Source organism: Strix uralensis, chromosome 12 (assembly GCF_047716275.1).
Source record: "Strix uralensis isolate ZFMK-TIS-50842 chromosome 12, bStrUra1, whole genome shotgun sequence".
Classification (NCBI taxonomy): domain Eukaryota; kingdom Metazoa; phylum Chordata; class Aves; order Strigiformes; family Strigidae; genus Strix; species Strix uralensis.
Genome location: NC_133983.1, coordinates 13,739,195 through 13,756,919, shown reverse-complemented (window position 1 = coordinate 13,756,919; position 17,725 = coordinate 13,739,195). Strand labels below are relative to the sequence as shown.

Below are 17,725 nucleotides of genomic sequence, written 5' to 3'. Positions count from 1 at the left end.
TTGCAAATGATGCATTAATGTTTTTTCCTTTAAGAAGCAGAGGATGAGGTGAATTTACCAAGAGGCCTAAAGCTGTTATGTAGAGCCCCAGTGATGCAAATTGCTTCACTTGGTCATAACCTTGCAAAGCCTGGCTCTAGCTGTGCGTACCCAGGAACTGCAAACATGAAACAACCTGTATGGTAGGTGCTATGAGCGAAGAATGAAGGGGCCTTTCACCAGTTCGAGCTGTAGGTTTCGTTCTTGCAAGTGATTGTACACCTTGAGAAAAGATTAGGAGAAAAAAACCTGCCACTTCTATTTCATGGGGTCCCCTTGAATCACTTTCTTTTTGATTCTTTGAATTCCTGTATAGCAGAGCTGTGTGGTTGTGTGGGCCATTGAGCAGGCGGAGTGCAGGCAAGAAACAAATTGGTGAAGATTTTCAATTCTACAGCATTTCCATGCAGAGCAGCAATGAAATCCATAGTGCTTATTGTTATCTGTTGGGTCGAACACCCACCAGGAGTTTCCTGCAGTGTAAGCTTCTCCTGTGGGATTTTAAACCCCTCCCGGAATTAGGTTCATAGATCTTACCCTGCTGTGGCATCTTAAGTGTGCTCAGAAAAACTGTGATCAGTTCCCAGCAGCTTTTCCCAGTGAAGACAGATGCTGGAGTCTGCGTGTTTATGGGAGCTTAGGAACTGAGCAGAGAGAGGCAGGAGAGGAGGGAAGGCTCAGGTGCAGTGCCATGGTGCAAACGGTGCCCTCACACCACAGGGTTTCCCTTCTCTAAGAAAGAGTCGTGTAGTTGGGGGTTTTTTGTGGGTTTCATTGGCTCTGGTTAATTTTTTTGAAGGAGATACTTGCTTATGATTGTTTTACTTGTTGAAGTTTGTTGCAAAAGACTTGGTGTGTTAAGAGAGTTTTTATCTGAATATTTATTGTACAAATCTTTCTGAAATTTTAACAGAAACTAACAGAGCTTGTGTGTTTTTGAACAATTCATTCTAGGCGCAGAAGGAGAGAAAAACCAAAGTAATACAGTTCTGCTTTCAATTATATGTAAAAGTAAGGTATAAAAAGTATCATAGGTATGCTTTAGGGTTTTTGCTATGCAATTTCCACTAATATTAGTATCAAAAGATCACAAAAGAAAAACCCTCATTTAAGGCCATCACTTGGTTATGCTTTCTGTCTGTCACAAGAAAACCTGTCCATTAGATTTTAAATGGTGCTTGTCATTGGTCTCATTTTAAAACAGTGTTGCTGGTAGCTTTTGTAATTCTTTATCTCATGTCTTACGAATTCTCTATCTAAATATTCTCACTTTCCAGGTTTACATTGTAGTTGTCAACCTGGTGATTCTTACTATGTGCTATTTCTTCTTTTCTCTCATGGTTAGGTATTAAGAAAAAATATAATCTGTATGTTTTATTATTTCCATTATGATATCAATGGAGCTTGGTGACATCTGAGGATCAGGAAGCAAAAATAACATGGGAAGTTATGCTTAGAACCACACTGTAGCGATGGATTGAAATTCAGTTCTATCTGACTCAGAGCAGGCAGCGGTGCCTCAAGTAAGTGGCAGGCGATTCTTCTTCATTCCCTGCAATAACAGGAAAGTTATTAGGCAGCTTAAACCTGATATCACAGTTAATACCTAGGAAAAGACAAAAATGTTTCAAATAAAAATAGCCAGTTAAACATCATGTGCCCTCCATTCCCTCAATATTAACTTTGAGCTGTGTCCCAAAAGCTCCAGCTAGTAATTAGATTTTCCTGCAGAAGTGGAAGCTTTCACTTGCAAATGCCACAAGTGGTATGTGATGCTTGGGGCATGTTCTCCTGTAACCTGCTGCTGATTTCAAAGGCAAGTTCCTTCAGGTGACTATAGGCAGCTCAGGCTGCTGGGAAAAAGCGGGATAGATTGAATAAACTAATCTTCATTAGTAGCACTCAGCAAGAGAAACAAGGGCTTAGAGAGAAGGGACCAGGAGACAAGTGAAATGGAATTCAAGACTTTTATTTTATTAGCTGCATAGCGCTCTGTTCTTTTTACAGTAAATGAGCTAATTAGATGTTGGGTATACGTGATGGGAAAACAGGGAAGAGTGAAAGAGCTGAATTTCACTTTGGTGTTGATTTCTTATAATCTAAATATAATGTTAGTATTCTGACTATTTTAAATACTTGATTGCACTTAGCTTGGTGAATTGGTTAGGACTTCACTGTATTGGATGTGATCCAACTGGGACAGTCTATTTGTCAGGCTTAGGAAAGTTATGTGATGATTTAGCTGGAAAAAAATACCAGAAACTAGTTTATGTTGCTACATGAGTCTTTTACTGTGGTTCAGTATTTGCAGTTATGAGTAGCTTTTGTGATCTCTGCTGTGGCCATGTTTTGCTGCCATTGCTGGCTTGAGGAAGCTTCTTGGTGATGCCAGCTAAGCGTTGTAGCCCCTGGTTTCAGGAGGGACGGTGTCCTTGCATCTCCACGCTTGTGCATCCCTAGCCAGTGTAAGGGCCCTGTGGGCAATGACCAGCCAGCACAGAGACATCACATGTGGTTTTCTTCTGTCCTGATCCAAAGATGGACCCAAGATCAGGCTCACGCAAGTGGGCCTAGAGCTATTTCTGCTTCTGATCACTTTGCCTGGTAGCTGGTGTCTGTGGGACAAGATCCAGCATGATACACATTGCAGTTCTTCTATGGAAAAAAAACATATACCATTAAACATTAACCATTGAGTTGCTTAGGAGCAGGCAGTCAATTATCCTTATGCTGAGGTATTCTGGGCATATTGGAACTTCTGGTCTTCCACAGCCACTTTTCTGGGGGATAAGCATATTTGCATACTTCCTAATTCCCTGCTTATTCCAAAAATAGATCTATATTTTATATTACTGCACACTTAATTTGAACTTTTATTTTGCTTACATAGTAATGAAATCAGTTTACATAATAATTCTCTTGTTCCCTTGACAGTCCTTATTGCCTAGACATGCTGTTTTTTGTTACCTTACATGAACCATTAATTGGAATCTGATGTCCTTGGCAGGAGTACAGTCGCAAATGACAGTGTCATACATCTGTGCTTACTGTGGGGGGAGTGTCTCAATTTTAAAATGTGAGCAAAACCTCCAAATAAAATCAGTCTTAGAAAACAATTTCAGATATAGTCTGTTGTTGCAATATGCAACAACATTCAGGCAGAAAGTAAACAGTTTTTCAAAAAGTAATTTTCCCAGACAATCACTGGGAGTCTCCTTTTAGATGCCTAGGTGTTAATATTTTCTAGATTATTGTCTACACTTTTTTGAGGCAAATTATCAGTTTATGCTTTACAGTCATACAGCACTGAGTACGACAGAGTCCTGCTCCATGGCCAGGCCTCCAGGATATAACAGTAATAGAAACATATCCACACAGCTGCTGTGCCAGTGTTCACATTTTTTACTCTTCATTTCATCTAACTACAAAACAACATCATGGTTGTTGTTGAAAACAAGGCGTTAGTTGTTTAGCTAGGGAAGTTTCCTTCTCACAAAGAAGAATATCCATTAACGGCAGAACATTCATACCAATGGATGACAGTGCGAGCCTTTGCTCCCAACAGGGTTTGACTTGATGGAAAATGGCAGTGTCCTTGTTTCAGACCTGTCACCTTCTGTTTGCAAGGGGGTAGTGTTTCAGTCAGTAAAAAAAATCCTCAGTTTGTTCCAGTTTTCATAAACAACTGAAGCAGACTGAGAATGAGAACTGTCAGCTCCTGGACGTGATGGCCATGGTGACTACCAAGATGGTCACGAGTGCCCAGAGATCAGATGTCATTTGGGGTGCTGAAGCCATCATTTGATGTACATTTTAATCCGGTGCTGTTCTCCAAAGAAGGAATTTTGTCATCTACCCCACTTGGTCATCTTCCCCCTTCCCCACTCTGCTCGTTGCCTCTCCCAGCTCATGTTGTCCTTCAGCCTTGCAGCAAGTTGGACTGGAGCTGTCCTCTGCCCTGGGTACATGTGGCCATGTACACGCGATAGCCAGAACCTGTCTCTCTCTTCATCTGTTTCACGCATCTCTTGGTGAGCACCTTGTTAGCCTCCATTAAAAGGGAGTGTAGGGCTTCCTCGCTGCAAGTCCACCCACTGGTGTCCTGCTTGCTGTCTTTGAAAAGCTGAGCAGTGTTACCCTTTCTCTGAAGGCCCCTTAGAGATGCTTTCATGAAAGAGATGTAGCTGCTGCCATTTACACAGTGACTTCAGTGCCTGCAAAATCCAAAGGTCTGGAGATGAAACCAAGAACCAACACAACCTAGAGTTGAGATAGGAAAAAGCGTCTGTGAATTCCTTCTAGAGAAGTTAAAATTTTACTTTTGGGGGAGCGGGAGTATTTAGGTGCCCTGGGAACCTGCCTTGCATTGCTGACAGTCTGGGGAGCCTGCACTGCTGAAGGAAGTTTCCAAATGTGAATCCCCGGGTCTTGCTCCTGGGTTGTAATTGTGTTATTAGCTTCTTGGAGGAAGTATTAAAAGCAGAATCAGACTGCAAGCAGTCCAGACAAAATGTCTATGCATTGATTTAACAGCTGTACAGAGGTATCTGAAGTGGGCATCAAGGTTTGATGGTCCCACCTGGTGGTAAACCTCATTTGTTTTATAAAAAGGCAAAAAAATGCAGATGCTGTGCCAGGACTGCCTTCAGAGGATGTTTGCCATTGTTTTCCTCACTGTGCATTCATCTTTCTAGCATCTGTCTTGGATTGACTGCCTCAGAAAAGGCATTTACAAGTAGAATTGAAGAGAAGTGTACTTAAAAAACAAATATGGGTTGTTTGTTGTAAAGCAGCCGATAGATAGTTGGCAAGACACCAAAAGGTCCAGACACTAATCTAATTGTTTACAGCTCATGGAGAGATTAATCCACAAGATTGGATGCCCTCATTTCCTTTACACATTACAATGAATGTGTGAGATGCCAAACCCCATGGGGCAGTAGCAGAAAGAAAAAGGGCTCCATTTCAGTGCAGTTATTGTTTCAAGTTTAGAAATATATTGATTTTCTTTGAGTTTTGATAAGAATATAAATGCAAAGTGCTTTACTTCATATCAGAGTATTCTTGTTTCCTAGTCTCATTAAAACAAAATCGTGCTTTCTTATTTTAGTATGATATAATGCTCTGCAAAATTCAGATCAAACATATGAAATAAAATGTATCAAATATACAGTGAAAATGGTCAGGATACACTTGCTGGTTTGCAAGGGCAAGCAACTGCTCCGTGCCTCTGAAAAATGGGCAAACCTACCCATGGATGTCCAGGCTGGTGAGCTCTGAAAATCTTGGCTGCTGTAAGATGCTGTGTGTTGGAACAGAAGCTCTGCAAAGGCAAAAAAGCAACCCTAGTATTGCTTGGGTGACCGTTGAGAATAAAACAAACACTGCTGAGTGGCTGTTGCAAGCAGGATTTCTGTGAAATAGGCGTTCTCTGAACTGGAAGCGGAGCTCAGAAGCAAACAGTACTGTGGGGCTATACACTTTGAAGAGCAAATGATTCAGCGAGACGAAAATGTGGCTAATCTGCAGGACATGCTCCTGCCTCCACCGCTCCACACTGGTCTGGCAGAAGCACGGGAGCGCAGCCGTGTCCGGACGTGCTGCCCCGCAGCTTGGCACCGAGGGTAGCGCTGGGCAGCGCATGGGCTGGTAGAAAGGGGATGTCTCATCCTTGTGACACCAGTCACACTGCTAGTGATCCTGAAAGGAGTCGCCCCTTCTGCTGGCAAGGAAAATTACCATGACTTTGGCCAGAAGTGAGATTTGGGAGTGCTACCTGGAGACAGGATAAATAACACCTTGGTCTTGTAGACCTGTTAAACTCTGACTTTCTGGCTGAAGCGGGAAAGTGTTCATGAGCAAAGTGTGTGTGTTTGCAAGCTAGTGGGCCTGTGAGCTGTTTACTGGTCATCACGATACTTTGTTGCTGGAATTTTGCTACAGTTGCAAAGAATTTTCAAAAAGCTAATGGGATTGAGATATATTTACTCTGATGTTGCAATACCTGGCACATTTGGGGGAAGAAAATTAATATCCTGAACTAGTCTTTGCAGTGTTTCTAATTCCTTGACTAAGCACGTCCTCATATATCATTTTCCTTTACCAGCTTTTGGGAAGAAGAGAATGTTTTGCTAGTCAGGACTTGTTTTGACTTAGTTTTTAATAATATCAGTCAGCACCATGTTGCCTGAAAGTCTGAATCTGACAAAAGTTTAGTTTTAAATGGGCTGCTTTTATGAGGTCATGTGTAGACTCATTGCTCCTGAATCAAGATCATAAATGTATAATTTTAATAACATTCAGTGAGAATAAGTATTTGCATATCCTTGGAGAAATTGTTCTCTGCTGCATAGTTCAGCTAGTTCAGCCATGACGTGGAGGGGGCATTTCAAGATTTGAACATTGCTTAAAATATCGTACTTTGCAAGGGACGGTATAGAAAGAAACAGTGCAAGTAATTGTTTTTTCTCTGTAGTGCAGTACTTCTCCCAAGGCAGGGAGTGACAGTACCAAGCATATCCAAAGCCAGGATTTCTGTGGTGCAAAAAACAGTTTGTGTATTGACTTGAAAGCTGGTCATCAGTCTATGTGAAAGTTAAATGAGGGACTGATGAGAGAGGTACCTGTACAGCATGGTTTCAGTTCCCTACGTCCCAATTCTTTTTTGTATTTTGGGTGTCTTACGAAGCAGTCAGCACAGGAGGTTCTTGATAAAAGGTCACCACAGCTTGCCTTTCTGTCTGTCAGAACCGGTGTTTCTTCTGCAGGGAGTGGAGCGCATTGACCTGCCGGGGCTCAGGAGCCTGCGCACCGCCCGCAGCCTGGAGCAGGGCATGGTGCTGACCATCGAGCCGGGCATCTACTTCATCGACCACCTCTTGGACCAAGCCCTCCGTGATCCTGCGCAGTCCTGTTTCATCAACAATGACGTCCTGCAGCGCTTTAGAGGATTTGGTGGGGTGAGTAATTCTTAACCATATGGTTTTCTGAAATTGGTTTTCTCTTTGTTTGCCTTTAGTATGTACTTGAGAAGAAATCTTTTGGAAGTTGTAATGTATTGCACATAGGGCTGTTCCTGAAGCAGCACCTTGGGCTATTTGACCCTGCAGACAAACTGGTGCGTTTTTTGTTATTTTTAAAGGCAGTTTTATACTTATGATATCTGATTAACGACAGAGCTGTGTTTTTTCATTGATTGAAATACCTTCTGTCAGCACTGTACAGTGACTTGCCAGGTGGGTGTTTTGTCTAATGTGTGAAATGTGTATGTAAGGAAATATGTGACTGAGATCCATATTCCAGAGTTAGCTTCCTTGACAACAGCACAGTCTGGTGCTCCCTCCCAGGGCAGAAGAACCTGACGCTGGTTTAAGTCAAGGAAGCAGTAGAGAAAAACAGCAATAATTGCTCTTACTGGACTATTGCCAGAACGGCGTGAAACTTGTGAATGTAAAGCCTTCCCTGTTTTCCAAGGGAATAGCCGATGGTCTTCACGAGCACCCATGCTCGAGGTATCACCTTGCAGGCTCAGGCAGCAGTGCTGGCTGACTCTGGAGGCAGTCATGATCTGGGCGATCATTCCCATGCAGGCAGCTGCTGTGCAAGTTGAGGGGCCTTGTTTCTCCATGCTCTCTAGGGCATATTTCCCATTCAAGCCACCGCCCTTGCAGAGCATTTAGCAGTTGCAGTGGCTTCCAGTGGGTTTTCATTTTAGCAGGGTGAGCATTTGAAGGGTGCTGCATTGTTCTCCGAGCTTCCGTATTCATGCACAGAGAAGATAGAGCAGGCAGCTGCAATGCCCCGTCCTCCTCATGGCTTTTCTGCTAAGTCTCAACAAAGCTAACAATCACTGGCAACGGTGGTGATTTTCTGGTATGAAAAGTCACTCATTAGGAATTGTCTGCTGCTGCCATCGACTAATTTATCACTATGCCAGCCATGAGAGGGTAATTACTGTAATGCTTTTGGTCTGAGCTGGCTTTGAACAACCAACCCCAATAGAAAAGTTGTGTGCGCCATCACCAGTCGTGTGAACCAGCTGGGCTCCTGGGCAGCTGCCCATAGGTGCTCCCCATACAATGTGCGTGCAGCCTTATCGAGAGACACGGGACTTCACCCCTACTGGTATTTAATTCACTGCTGAGGTTTGGGACATTATCTGTCTCTGTGTTGTTTCCTTTATCAAGACTTGCCAGCCACCAGCTGAGGTACTGCTGAATGAAAGGCAGCTAACTCAGCATTTTCTAACTGTGAGCACGTTACATGTGGCACTGCATGCTGAAGCATATTTTAAAGGAACGCAGTAAGGTATTTCTGTAGCTTGACACTGCAACGAAAGCAGGTTTAACTATCTTCGCTTTCCTTGTAGACACTCTGTGAGGGTTTTTCAGCAGTTGAATTGATTCCTGGTGAGCTTTCTCTGGAAATGCTCAGCAGAGCCCACATTTTTCCATGCATTGCTGTGAATGCCTGGAGGTATGCACATGGCTCACCTGCTGTCTGTTTGCGTGGAATAGGAGTGACAGTACAGGATCTCTACCTTGGTAATAAGTTGCTGGATCAGGCACTTTTGTTCTAGAGATTTCAGGCAAAGTGTAACTTTCTCCCCTGTTTTTTGCTTAGCTTCCTGTAATGATGACTTGTAAGGAGAGCTAGCCAACAATCTTTGCTAAAAGGGGGAGCTGCCCAAAAACGATTGAGCAAAAATCTAAATCTCCGATCCCCCTGTGAACAATACATTTTACTTAGAGAAAAAAAATAATACACATATACTCTGAGCCAGATGTTGTCACTTGATTTTGTCCAGGAGAAGAATGGAAATAAAATCTGAGACTGAAGTACATCCGAATATTTCTGAATTCTACACAAAAGCTGGATTATAATGCAATCAAAATTAATTTTTCCATCTTTACAATTCTGACTTGATTCTGCATAAATAGAAGATGCAATTTGTGCTGTGTAGAGTGCTTACTTATCTACATGCTGGTTCATTCTAGTTTATCCAGAATGAGTGGGTATTTCTCTCAAAAGTTTGTCAGAAACAATTTCTCTGTACATGATTAAAAAAGATCTTGTGATGCCCAGTGTTTTTACTGACAAATATTAATAGTACAGGGGTTAGTACTGGTGTCAGTCCTAGCTGAAGAGCTCACTACAGCCAGTCCAATCTTCCTTTAAGTTTAAAAGAAAAATGCATTCTACAAAAGGAAATAAGTAGTCCATTTCCCACTGCAGAGCTCAGCACTAATTAAAACGTTCATAATTTGGTTTAGTTTAATTCACTTCAAAAATGAACTTACATTAACCGAAGTAATGCCACTGTAATTCTGAGTAAGACTGTCCGCACAGGGGAATTTGTGGATTTTAATGAATTCACCTTGAATTCATGTCTTTTTTGCATTTTGAATAATTTTCTTGACTGTGACAAGTCTCTGCATTGAGAAGAAAAGCTCTTTTGCTGTGCCAAAAAGGGCAAGACTGTAGCCACTTATCGTAATTCATGCTGCCTGGTATTAGCCATAAAGAGATTGTAAAAGCTGCAAGAGCAGGAAAGAATGAGAGACAACACGAGGTTTTCCCTCACCCGCTCTGCATTGCTGCCGGCGTGCGGGGCGTGTGCTGGCGGCACCGGCGCCGCTCCTGCGCACACTCACAACAGGTCCGTCGGCAGCCTGTAACATCCCTGTAACACGGCCACCCTGGCTTCATGGCTGCAGCTGCTGCTCAGGGACATCCTAATTTGGGCTTTTACCAAACAAGAGCTGTTCTGGGTCAAATACAGATCCCTCTGGAGGGAGGCAAGAAGTTTTGCTAGGGGATCTGCTTCTGAGAGCACGGGCTGCCCTGTCTGAAGCCCTAAACTCTTTATTTGACAGCCATTGAGTTCAGTCCTTCATAAGCTTCCTCAGCCAATTTCGGGAAGTCACTCAGTCACATCTACTTCAGTTCTCCATCTGCAAAAGTAACGTCCAATTTACCGAGGTCATAAATTCTGTGGGGCAAGGGCTGCCGTCGGGTGCTGGCGCAGCGCCCGTCCCAAGGCACCTCTGCTCTGCCTGGACTCTGCCCGCGCCGCTCTCATAAATAAACATAGATGTACAAGTAGAGGTATGTGTATACGGTTGTGTATATTGTTCAGGAAAAGCAGCCAGTTCCTCGGGGAAGGGGAAATACTGACTCCAAATGCTGCCCTTTAGGGTTTGACGTTTCCATTCTTCATAAGCTGATTACTGATTCATGCAGTTCATATGATGTTTTCTCAAAGACCCAGTAAAACCATTCAATCTTTTGTTGGCCCTAAATATTCAGTCTCTGTTCAGGCTTTATTTTTCGCTAGCATTTGTAGAACTAGCTCTAGACTTAATATGTGAAAACTCTGTGCAACTTAGAGAAGATGCTGAAAGACAGCTAAATGTTAAATACATTACTTTCTTTCATTTGCAGATTTTTCTCATTTAAAAGTTAAATAGATTTACAAAGCCCAGGACCTTGAAGCTCTGCTAATATTACAATATTTTTCAAAATAATAGTACTTCCCTTATTCAGGAACAAATGTTAAACCAAATAAAAAGCAGGATATTTAATTGCTTCTACCTTCGGTTCATGGAGCCATGCAGTTGTGTCTGTCCTGGTTTTTATATTTTCAGAAGGTTGAGCTCTGTTTCTGGGTTTATGGTGAATGTGTGTTGTAGAATGAAATAGTTTACTAGGCAATAAACATGCTCATCTGCTGTTTAACATTTCATATTATGCAGCAGTAATAATGCTACACAACATCTTTTTTTAAAGTTTTCATAGAAAAACAGTTGTCATAATGAAATATATAGCTTTCTTTAAAGGTCTTGTAAGAGAAGTGATAGTTGTAGGCAACCCAAAAACAGCGACTAGTGCTTATAAACCTTCTTTAACCCTTTTCTCTTAAGTTGTCTAATTAACATAATTAGGTTAAAGTAAGAGCGGTTGTTTCTAACCTGTATTTAGCTTATAGTTTATGGCTTCTTTGTGAGCCTGGATGAAGGGGTGTGCCTGAAGCTTCTTTTTCCAGCCGTATCAGTTGATCTAATAAAATACATGGCCTCGCCCTACTAATCTTGGTCCTCTTTTATAAAATGTTTATATGTGGACCTTTAAAATAAAGTGTGCCTGAGATAAGGACTTGCTTGTGAATAAGAAGAGGGAAGACTGGCAGCATGGGATGAGAGTCAGCCTGTAGCACAGAGCCTATTAGCCTCTATAGAAAACATCTTGGCATTGCCACTTTGTGTAACATGGTAACAGGAAAGTGCCTTCCCCAACCCTGCAACTTACCCTCCTGTCCCTGGGTTTGAACTAAGGGCAGCTCTATTTCCTAACCAGTACCCCTGAAATACAGAAGTCAAACCCTGCTCGTGGTAAGTTTGCTCTGTTAAAAATTATTGGTGAGTTGATGGCTGAGTCAAAATAAGTCCCCTTGGCTACATGCATCTGCCTCTGTAGGATACCAGCTATAAAAACAGACACATGGATCCTTCAGCCAGACAGAAGCACATGTGCTAATTTACTTTGTGGGGTAGCATGTGTGGCCCACGTCCTGTCATCGTTTCCCAGGCAAGTCTCCCACTTTAAGATCTTGCAGCGATAGTATTGCTGCTTTCCACAGCCATAATCAAATAAATGTTCAATAGATTTAAAAAAAAAAAGGAGACATGTCACCAGTGGTCTTTTTTAATCACATCTGGGATCTGTCATCGTGCAAATCTGGACTATTTAATTGGCCACAATTGTTTCTGGATTCTCAAAAGTCTTTTATATATATATATATATATCATCATCCAAAAGAAATGAATGAGTGCTACAAACCCTTCCCTTGGAAGATAACACAGGAGGCTCTGGGGAGCATGACTGTATTAGTAAGTCAGGACAAAGTGCGAGGCTGTATATATAGCTGACAGCAGCCCTGGTATTTAACTCCTATGCTGTCCTTGGCTATGCCTGCACAGCCCTGCTTTGGGACAGTTGGGTCCATTGAGTCGAGCCACATGATGGTCTGTTGCTGGCGTTAGACAGTTGTGCAATGAGGTCTATCTAGACAGATCATGCCACTGCCCTTGATAAGAAAAAGGCATTTTAGGGACAGTCCTGGCATTCCTGGCCACTTCAGCTTTGCAGGAGTGCTTTTTGAAGCATGCCATTTCACACTGAAAAAACAAAGCGTCCCCTGGGGTGTTTGCAGAGTGCCCTGAAGGCTGCTGGTGCAGCAAACCTTACACCTAAGTTTGCTGTTCCTTTAAGCTGTGTCCGATTCCAAACCACTCTGTAGCCCTGAAACAAGCAGCACTGTTAAACAAAGAGCCTGCAAACAGGGACAGCTCTGAGAGCAAGTTTCATAACCACTGTCCCCCACTGGGAAAGGCAGTCCCAAGGCAGTGAGCCTTGCCAGGCAGATCCAGCATCTTTTGTCCATTTGGACCAAAGACAAGACCAAATGCCGAGCTCTCCTGTAGGGAAGGTTTTGCAGGTCCTCTGAAGCTGCTTCTTGCTGCTGCTGAGTTTAAGCTCAGGGTGAAGCATGGAGGGTGTGAAGAAAAAGCAAATGCAAAAACTTTCTCCCACTTGAGAACCTGTGTTCCTCTGCACTTGTGTTGCTTTTAGGGAAAGGAAAAATATGCACTGAGAAGTCTGTCTTCTCTGTTACAGCAAGCACCCATTTCGGGTGATATTCATCCAAGCAGAGAAATGGTTCGATCCTGGAGAAAAAGCTGGAGCTTTCCTAGGAGTGATGAGTAAGGCCCCATGGGAGCACTGGTTCTGTGCACCTCCAGCTACATCCCAAAGACCATTTGGAGTTGCTGGTGGTGAGCAGGCTGGTGTGACGGTGCTGGCTCTCCTGCTTTCCACAGCAATCCACAGCTGTGGATTGATTATATGATCTCCTAACAATGTTTCTCCTATACCATGAGTTGCTGTGTGTGGCACTCCAAACTGATGGGTTTCCCCATCATATGCCATTTGGTAACTCTCAGTTCCCTGGCTTAGGGGGCTCCAGCCCTCCCTGTGCTCTCCTCATTCAGAGTGTCTCGTGTCTCACCTCCACCAGGATCTTAGCCAGCCCCATCTCTCTTTGTCCGTTATTTGTCAGTCCTGCCTCACCTCACTGTATATTCCTACACCTGGCTCCTTCATCACCCTAGCTCCATTTTCCAGCTCCTTCCCAATCCTGATTTTCTCTTGTGGCCTAGATAGGGCACAGCATTGACAGACACCTTGTCCCACTTGTTCTTCCTGCCACCTCTTAGTCTGGCTTTCATCTGCTCTGCTTTCAAGTCAGTCTGTCTTCTCAAAGAGTGCTGAGGTATTGGTGAGGGTATGAAACACTGAACTGGAAAACACCAACAATTTTTTTTTTTTTTTCTAATCTCACTAGTTAAGCAGATGAATTGTGGCTGATATTTCTCTGTAGCAGATACACTGGGGAATTTCAGCTCAAGCAGGTGAAGATTTGTGAAGCTGGCGGTGCTCAGAAAGAGGCGCTCTCCATAGGCAGAGTCAGCTCTAGCTTTGGCTGGCCTCCCCTCCACTCTCAGACTTAGTTTTGCACTGCTGTTTTTACTTTCCACATCAACACTGTGCCCAGTTCCATTTACACTGGTGTGCTTGCCAATGTTATGCTTTGACTTTTACCATATCACCAGATCGGTCCCCTGGATTCTGGCAATTTGCAGGGCTCGCCTGGTACCAGCAGATTTTTGGCAGAGGCTGGTCCACCCAGGCATGCTGTGCCCAGGACCGAGACCCATCAGGGCAGATGCTGGGGGCTGCTGTGAGCTAGAGAGCATGATTCACCTTTAGATGCAATGCGACTGTCTTGCTGATTCCTTGGGGTTTTTTTTGCTCAGATGGCCAAATTCGAAGCAATGAATCAAAAAACCCACCCTGGTAAAAGCTGTTCAAGTGCATAGAGTTGTTCAGTGTGTTGCTGATTTCCTTTTCTGTGGCAAGGCACCGGCCTTTCAGGACACTGAGTGTAAAGAGCCTCACGGCTTTCAAATTTACAGCTGTCCAAATCAAATGTGTGAACTCAATGGAGTTTGTTTATTTAATTCTGCTTTATAACACACTTAACTTGATACCAAGTAAAAGAAATAATCTGGCAAAGACATCATTAAACTGTTTAACAAGGACTGGATGACTCATTTTGTTTGAACAAATGGATTATTTTGCAATCAGAAGTACAAATGTTAACCAGCGTTATTTTTAGTTGAAAATGTCAAGGGGTCAGAAACAATTAAAGCAACTGTAAGGTGGGAGTCCCCGGAGTTTGTGTTCTCTTGGATTTACACCTTACTAAAATTGCTTTTATTGCAGCTTAGCAACTTACTAACATTTTTCTGATAAGATAACAGGAAATGACTGTGTAGGCATATTTACTGGTAAGAAGAGATTAGAGTCAAACAGAAATGGAGCATACTTTTCATTTTAACAGAACAAGAGCTGGAAAACTGAGAGGATCTGCTTTTTCCTTGCATGACTTGAAATGTAGTGATTGTATTTTAAAAGGAATGTCTGACCTGCTTAGGACTTTCTCCATCAGCTCAGAATTCAATGTTTTGAATATCAGCTACAAGATGTTTCATGTGGCAGTTCCTCCATTGAAAGTTTATTGTGTTTAGAGAAAAGAGAATGTGATGTTTAAGTGCAAAGAGCAGCTAACTGCAGCTCAGCACCAGGACCACTTCGAGAACAGGCACTCCGGGCGTCAGGAGGCACTGCTGTTGAACCTGCCCCTAGCAAGTCATGCCCTAGCAAGGCTGGAGGCAAATTCAGGGGAGAATGTTCCTTTTGCTGCTCCTGATGTCAGGGGGTTGACATTTATTGGCCCCATGTAATTACACAGCATGACCTCACTGATGCAGCATCTTGCTCAGCCTGTCCTTGGTGTACCCGAGGTAGCAGAGGCACCACCCGAGTCACCTGCGGGGCTGCTCTGCCAGGGTCACCATGGAGCTCGTGTCATCCCAGGAGGCTGGCAGGGGCCGGTGGCCCAAGGGGGATTGGGCCCTACGGACCTCAGTGCCGCAGTGCTGGTGGTGGTGGGTGATTCCGGTGCTTGCAGCGTGTTGCTCTGCCTGGTGTCGCATCAGCACTACAGACTGAAAACATGCCTTGTGCTCTTGCTGCCGTCCCTGCCTGATGTGCTTCTCACCCCCGGCTGCAATTCCTTGGTAACCACGTGTTCTCTGTAACAGGTCCGGATCGAGGACGACATCGCAGTGACAGCCAGTGGAATGGAGCTGCTAACGTGTGTCCCACGTACTGTTGAAGAAATAGAGGCTTTCATGGCAGAAGGCCAAATCAGTGCCAAGTCATTTGACTGCCTCTCCAGCCAAAAGCAGTAAACTTCAGGACAATACTTAGTGTCACACTAATCAGTCATCATTCTGATTTAATGCTGCAGCATATAAAATAAATGCATCCAATTCTTAATAGCAAGAGAGGCAGGCAGGCTATTAGCTGGAATGATTCATTCATTAAAAATGAAGTTAGAAGCCTTCAGAACTTGATATCCAGGTAACTCAAATGCTGCTGCTTGCAGTCAGCAGTTTACATTACCAAGTGCAACCTGAATAACCCTGCTGCATTGTCAGTGGGGCTTATACTTCTGCCAAATCTCAGCTCAGACATATTTTGCAATTAAATGTTGAGTTTTGATATTGGGACTCTTTAACCAAATGGATTATCTGAATGCTGTCAGCAATTGTAACAATCTAAGTCCTTTTTTAAACTTCATCACAAGTACTGCAAAAAACACAGAAGAAAAATCAACTGTTCTCAGTGGACATAACGACGCTTATTTTTCTTACGAATCTTATTTCAGTGTCAATGGAGCAAGCAGAATCAAATTTTTATTAAAATTAATCCTTGGCATCATTTATGCTCACAATTTTGTGATCATTATGCTCTTCTGCTCCCATTCCTGCTTCCTCATCTGACCTTTCTACCAGTTTGTGCTCTGGAAACTTTGACCCTTCATTAGCCAGATTTTTCTGCTCTGGGTAGTGGGTGTACTGATCCTTCACACACAGCCTGATGCTTATTAGATTTGTCCATCTATTTGTTCCTTAAAAGCGTAGATTGCTGTGGTATTCACAAGCCTTAGAAATTACAAGGGAGGATCTTTGCTGCAGGGCTCGGGATCATTCAGCAGCATATGCTGTGCAGAATGATAGTTATTTTTAACTGTCCAGTGTTAGCCAGTTCAGAATGAAATCATGTAAATTTTATTTGGATACACCACAAACTTATTAATAATGATCATAAATGATTTTCCATTCATGCAGGATTTAAATTACCCAGAGAAGCCTTTCTTTACTGGAGGTGTTCATCAGCCTGCAGGAGAATAAATACATTTCTTGCATCATAAAGTAGCACTGGTTACTGTAACTACATAAAAATAATCGTGCTCACTTTATGAACACATCAAAACTCCTGTTTGGTCTTCAGGCTCCAGTGCACAGTTGGACTGCAAAGCTGCTTCAGAACATCCCTCTGCCGTGTCAGGGGGAACTGAAGTCACAGCAGGATGTCAGGGCCTTTCTGGGTCTTGCCACTTGTCCGATGAGGATTTTCCCACTGTGCAGAGATTGACTGACTTGATTGTCTCGCTTCTGTTGCTCACATCCTGGAGCTGGCACACAGGCAATGGGAACAACGGTGAGCTTCTGGGTGTCTGCAAGTGCCTGTCTTACATGGGGCATGCAACACAACAGGGGCAGGGACAGTGTCAAAAATCACTGTGGTGCTGTCTTTGTGCCCCCCACCTGGGACTGGATTTAGGTCTGAAATAATTTCCTTAAAAATTGTCAAATGTGTTGCTCTACAGAGAGCTCTTTTGGCTAATTGGGTTGATCTGTGTGACGAGAACCTGCTCTTTATTCATAACAGCTTGGTGACCCATTGCTAAATAGGAAGCTGCATGTTGGAGACTAAAGAAACACATTGTGAAATAATCCAGGGCACTTCACTCCTTATGTTTAATGTCACTTTATTAACAAATTAGCCTCTTTACATGTTTTTTAAAGGTTGCTCATTATTTGTTTGTAAGAGGTAAGTGCAGGAGGTCTCAACTGCGAAGGGGAAGGCATGAGGAGGGGAGGGTGTGAGATCAGCTTGTATCTGCAACTGCACTAATGCTCCCATCTGTGGTGACTGCAAGTCTCGTACCTCTGCAGTGTAGTACTTGTGCAGAGGATGTCAGGCTTTGCAGATGCGAGAACACAGAAACTACACTAACACTGCTCCAGACTCATCTGCCCCTAAAACTCGGGAGGTTTTTTTTCCATGCACGACGGTGCTCGTGGCCTCAGCCTTGTTCCCTCCATGTCCAAGTCCTTCCCTGTGGCGTGCTCTGAACACACCCATGGGATCACTCACTGCTTTGGGCACTCCGAAACCTGCTGTTGCTTGGGTTCAATAGCAGTTACTATTTTAAAGTAACACTTCACAGATTTTTAAAAAAAGAGAGTTTTGGAATGGTTTCAACTAAGCCGTAACCCCAGTTTAGTTAATAGGCCTTTCCCTGCCTGTGATTAATCTTGGCAAATACTGGGCTCTGCTGCTGCAGAACAGGTCGAGCAATCTGGTGTGCTGCAGGAGGCAGAACTGGTTCTGCTTCGACACGTACCAGCGAACAAACCCTACCGCGAGTTCT

At 43.4% G+C, this 17,725-nt stretch overlaps 1 protein-coding gene across 2 annotated transcripts in view; it reads left to right on the top strand.

Moving 5' to 3' along the window:
- The window catches only part of PEPD (peptidase D), a 140,156-nt gene extending 124,211 nt beyond the window's left edge, over window positions 1–15,945 (top strand). For both annotated transcript variants that reach the window (XM_074881154.1, XM_074881153.1), the window contains 2 exons: window positions 6,807–6,998; window positions 15,264–15,945. In XM_074881154.1, coding sequence (XP_074737255.1) covers window positions 6,807–6,998; window positions 15,264–15,413 — 342 coding nt within the window. In that variant the 3' untranslated portion in view covers window positions 15,414–15,945. The remainder of the gene's footprint in view (window positions 1–6,806; window positions 6,999–15,263) is intronic.
- Window positions 15,946–17,725: the final 1,780 nt, after the last annotated feature.